The 5651-nt window shown below is 48.4% G+C and overlaps 1 protein-coding gene across 1 annotated transcript in view; it reads right to left on the reverse strand.

Moving 5' to 3' along the window:
* LOC107307498 (nuclear RNA export factor 1) overlaps positions 1-4514 on the reverse strand; it is a 19681-nt gene extending 15167 nt beyond the window's left edge. Inside the window, exons 1-2 of the mRNA XM_015851004.2 lie at positions 4421-4514; positions 2499-2681 (exon numbers count right to left, since the gene is read on the reverse strand). Coding sequence (XP_015706490.1) covers positions 2499-2681; positions 4421-4452 — 215 coding nt within the window. The 5' untranslated portion in view covers positions 4453-4514. The remainder of the gene's footprint in view (positions 1-2498; positions 2682-4420) is intronic.
* Positions 4515-5651: the final 1137 nt, after the last annotated feature.

Genomic DNA, 5651 nt, shown 5'->3' on the forward strand with positions numbered 1-5651 from the left:
GAAGAGAGATGCCGGCGGCCCACACCGTCGTCCCAGCCCCGTCCTCATGGCTGCCGAGCAGAGTGAGATGCTGGCGCGTTCGCACATGTCAGACTCCGGTGAACCTCTGAGTGGTCACAGAGTGAGTACGGACGCAGTATAATTTTAAACCAGTATATCAAACGTATAGGAACCAGTATCACGCAGCAAGTACGATATGGATATAAGAGCAGTAATACGACCAGTCTGGAGTATGGACCATTAATCGGACCAGTATAATCAGAATAAGACCAGTATGGAACCTGGAGTATATACACAGTATATAAGGGATTGACCTAGTATAGAGTTGACCAGTTAGGACCATATGGACCAGTATAGAGCAAGTAAGACCATATTTTATTGCAGTATAGAAGATATGGACCTAGTATAAGAACGTAACACATAATGGACAGTATGGACCAGATGGACACTTACCAGACCAGTATAGCCATATAGACTCAGTAATATGTTTGACCAGTATGGACTGTATACGGGTGTGGTAATCCGAGATGCTGGCGGCCGGTTCGCCATGCCAGCTCCGGGAATGAACCTCGAGTGGATCACAGAAGTGAAAGTGATAGACCAGTACTAAACCAGTATAATCCAGTATCATGCAATACTCGGAGCAGTTATGGACCAGTAATATTAACCAGTATAGACCAGTAAAATCGGAACAGCTATGGAAGTATGGAACGCATATAGAGCTAGTGTCAGGTATCAAGGAGAATGGCTCGGCGGCGATTCGCCATGCCAGTCCGGGATAGACCTCCGAGTGGTCAAGAAGTGAAGATACGGACCATAACGTATATGACCAGTATGGACCAGTTAACCAGTATGACCAGTATAACCAGTATGACCAGTAATGGACCAGCTATAGGATTGTATAGGGTTGCGTAGGTATAAGGAGATGCTGGCAGGCAATTCGCCATGCAGTCCCGGGATGAACGACATCGAGTGGTCACAGAAAGTGAGTACGAGACCAGTAATAAACCAGTATAGACCAGTATAGAGCCAGTATAAACCAGTATGGACCAGTAATGGACCAGTATGGACCAGTATACGACCAGTATGGACCAGTATGACCAGTATAGAGCTGTATGGACCAGTATGGACCAGATATGGAACCAGTATGGACCAGTATAGACCAGTAATGTGACCAGTATGGGACGCAGTATGGACCCAGTATATGGACCAGTATGGGACCAGTATAAACCAGTAAATTGGACCAGTCTAGACCAGTATAGACCAGTATGGACCAGTATGGACCAGTATAAGGACCCAGTATAGACCATATAGACAGTAATGGACCAGTATAGACCAGTTATGGACCGTATAGACGCAGTTGGACCAGTATGGACTTGTATAGGGTTGTAGGTATCAGGAGATGCTGGCGGCATGTTCGCGATGACAGTCCGGGATGAACCCGATGGTCACAGAAGTGAGTACCGGACCCAGTATAGACGCAAGTATAAACCAGTATAGACCAGTATGACCAGATATGGAGCCAGTAAATGACCAAGTATAGACCCAGTATGGCAGTATAGACCAGTATGGACCAAGTGATGGACCAGTTATGGACAAGTATATACCAAGTAATGGAACGCAGTATTGACAAGTATAAGGGCTGTATGGACGCAGTATAGAACCACTCGAGGTTCATCCCGGACTGCATGGCGAATGCCGCCAGCATCTCCTGATACCTACAACCCTATACAAGTCCATACTGGTCCATACTGGTCCATACTGGTTTATACTGGTCCATACTGGTTTATACTGGTCCATACTGGTCTATACTGGTCCGTACTCACTTCTGTGACCACTCGAGGTTCATCCCGGACTGCATGGCGAACGCCGCCAGCATCTCCTGATACCTACAGCTCTATATGGTTCCATACTGGTCCATACTGGTCCATACTGGTCTATACTGGTTTATACTGGTCCATACTGCTCCATACTGGTCTATACTGGTTTATACTGGTTTATACTGGTCTATACTCACTTCTGTGACCACTCGAGGTTCATCCCGGACTGCATGGCGAACGCCGCCAGCATCTCCTGATACCTACAACCCTATACAAGTCCATACTGGTCCATACTGGTCTATACTGGTCTATACTGGTCTATACTGGTCCATACTGGTCCATACTGGTCCATACTGGTCTATACTGGTCTATACTGGTCCATACTGGTCTATACTGGTCCATACTGGTCTATACTGCTCTATACTGGTCCATACTGGTCCATACTGGTCTATACTGGTCTATACTGGTCTATACTGGTCCATACTGGTTTATACTGGTTTATACTGGTCCATACTGGTCCATACTGGTCTATACTGGTCCATACTGGTTTATACTGGTCCATACTGGTCCATACTGGTCCATACTGGTCTATACTGCTCTATACTGGTCCATACTGGTCCATACTGGTCCATACTGGTCCATACTGGTTTATACTGGTTTATACTGGTCCGTACTCACTTCTGTGACCACTCGAGGTTCATCCCGGACTGCATGGCGAACGCCGCCAGCATCTCCTGCTGCTCGGCAGCCAATGAGGGGACGGGGCTGGACGACGGGGTGGGCGCCGGCATCACAAAGGCCTTACGTAACTCGTCAGCCGTTGCGTTGCGCACAAACAGCTCGTCGTTAACGATGCACAGCCTGATTTGCATACATTTGCATACATTAGCATAAAGGGATGAGGGGGGGGATTAATTAAATAGGGAATATGGGGTGTTAACTAATGGGGGGGGGGGTTAATCATCTAGAGTCGCATTGCGCACATAGAGCTTGTCGTTAACGATGCACAGCCTGATTTGCATACATTTGCATACATTAGCATAAAGGGATGGAGAGGGGGGTGATAATTAGTGAGGAGGGAGGTTAATTAATGGGGGGAGCAGTTAAATAAGAAGTGGTTAATGAATGGAGGTTGTGCACAAACAGCTCGTCGTTAATGATGCACAGCCTGATTTGCATAAATTTGCATACATTAGCATAAAGTGACACAGAGAGGATAATTCATTAAATAGTGAATGGGGGGTGTTAATTAATGAGGGGGGGGGGTTAATCATCTAGAGTCACATTGCACACAAAGAGCTCGCTGTTGTTAACGATGCACAGCCTGATTTGCATACATTTGCATACATTAGCATAAAGGGATGGAGAGGGGGGTGATAATTAGTGAGGAGGGTGGTTAATTAATAGGGGTGGGGCAGTTAAATAAGGGGTGGTTAATGAATGGAGGTTGTGCACAAACAGCTCGTCGTTAATGATGCACAGCCTGATTTGCATAAATTTGCATACATTAGCATAAAGTGATGGAGAGAGGGGTGTTAATTAGTGAGGAGGGAGGTTAATTAATGGGGGGGGGGTTAATCATCTAGAGTCGCATTGCGCACATAGAGCTCGTCATCGTTAACGATGCACAGCCTGATTTGCATACATTTGCATACATTAGTATAAAGGGATAGAGAGAGGGGTGTTAATTAGTGAGGAGGGAGGTTAATTAATGGGGGGGGGCAGTTAAATAAGGGGTGGTTAATGAATGGAGGTTGCGCACAAACAGCTCGTCGTTAACGATGCACAGCCTGATTTGCATACATTTGCATACATTAGCATAAAGGGATGGAGAGGGGGGCATTAATTAGTGAGGAGGGAGGTTAATTAATGGGGGGGGGGTTAATCATCTAGAGTCGCATTGCGCACAAAGAGCTCGCTGTTGTTAATGATGCACAGTCTGATTTGCATACATTTGCATACATTAGCATAAAGGGATGGGGTGGCGATTAATTAAATAGTGAATATGGGGTGTTAATTAATGGGGGGGTGTTAATCATCTAGAGTCACATTGCGCACATAGAGCTCACTGTTGTTAACGATGCACAGCCTGATTTGCATACATTTGCATACATTAGCATAAAGGGAAGGAGAGAGGATAATTCATTAAATAGTGAATGGGGGGTGTTAACTAATGGGGGGGGGTTAATCATCTAGAGTCGCATTGCGCACAGAGCTCGTCATCATTAATGGTACACAGCCTGATTTGCATAAATTTGCATGAATTAGCATGAATTAACAAAGGGGTGTAATAAAGGAAGGGGGTAATTAACATAAATTAACATGTGGTGGTTCGTTAATGGGGTGTGGGGGGTGTTAATGGTGATTGCAGACAAAGAGGTCGTTAATGAAACACAGCCTGATTAGCATAAATTAGCATACATTAGCATAAATTGACAAAGGAAGGGGCTGTTAATTAGTGAGGGGGGGGTTAATAATTAAACAAGGGGGGGGGTTTAATGAATGGGGGTTGCAGACAAAGAGCTTGTTAACGATGATTAGCCTGATTAGCATAAATTAGCATTAATTAGCATAAATTAATGATGTTAATTAGCCCTTACCCGGTGTTGCCGGCCGGGACAGCGATGAACATGCGGGTGAAGGCGCGAACTGAGTCACGTGACTTCCCGTCCACTGTAATACATGGGGGGGGGGACAGAGAGAGATTGAATGGGAAGGTCCTGGAAGGGGAAAGAGACGGGAGGGAGATGGGGAGGGAGGGTCCTGGAAGGGGAAAGAGGGAGAATGGGGGGACTGGGAGGGTAAGGAGGGGGTTGGGAGGGTCCTGGAAGGGCATAGGAAGGGGTTAAGGGGGTTGGGAAGGTCCTGGAAGGGAAAAGAGAGGGGTTAAGGGGGTTGGGAGGGTCCTGGAAGGGGAAAGAGGGAGAATAGGGGGACTGGGAGGGTAAGGAGGGGGTTGGGAGGGTCCTGTAAGGGCATAGGAAGGGGTTAAAGGGGTTGGGAAGGTCCTGGAAGGGGAAAGAAAAAGGAGGGAGATGGGCTGGGAGGGTCCTGGAAGGGCATAGGAAGGGGTTAAGGGGGTTGGGATGGAATTTGGGTGGGGCTCTTCTTCGGGAGGGGCGATGCTGGGGTGGGACGCCTGTTGCTAGGGGCTTAGATTGGGGGAGTTAATGGGTGGGGTCGTGGTTTGGGCGGGGGGGGGGGTTCGTTTATTGTGGGGCGGGTACTTTGGAGGGGGGGGGCTCCTACTTGAGGTGGGGGGTCCCAGGACGGACTTCACTGCGCTGTGGCTCTCCCCCGTCCAGAACACGCTGCTGTGCTTTGCCGTCCATGGGATTCTTAAGGGAAGCAGTGAGACGGCTGTGACCACATTCCAGGACCTCCAACCCCTCCTAAAACCCCCTCTCTTTTTCCTCTTACCCGGACCATTTCCCACCCCCCTAACCCCATTCCAGGACCTGCTCTCAACCATCCTCCTTACTCCCAGTCCCCCATTGTCCCTCCTTCCCCTTTCCAGGAAACCCTCCCACCCCTATAAACCCCTCTTCTTTCTTCTCCTTCCAGACCTCTCCCAACACCCCTTAACCACTTCCAGGACCCTCCCAACCCCCTCCTTACCCGCTCCAACAGTCCCTCTATCTCCTCTTCCGCCGCTTCCAGACCCGTCCCACCACCGTCTCTAACCCCCTTCTTTCCTTCTCGGGACTTCCCAACCCCCCTTAACCTTCCAGACCCTCCAACTCACCCTCTTTCCCTCCTATCCCTCTCAATCCCCTTACCCCTCTCTTTTCCCTTCCAGAGACCCCCCAACCCCTCCTACCCTCCCCACTC

This window comes from Coturnix japonica, unplaced genomic scaffold, assembly GCF_001577835.2.
Source record: "Coturnix japonica isolate 7356 unplaced genomic scaffold, Coturnix japonica 2.1 chrUnrandom628, whole genome shotgun sequence".
Lineage (NCBI taxonomy): Eukaryota > Metazoa > Chordata > Aves > Galliformes > Phasianidae > Coturnix > Coturnix japonica.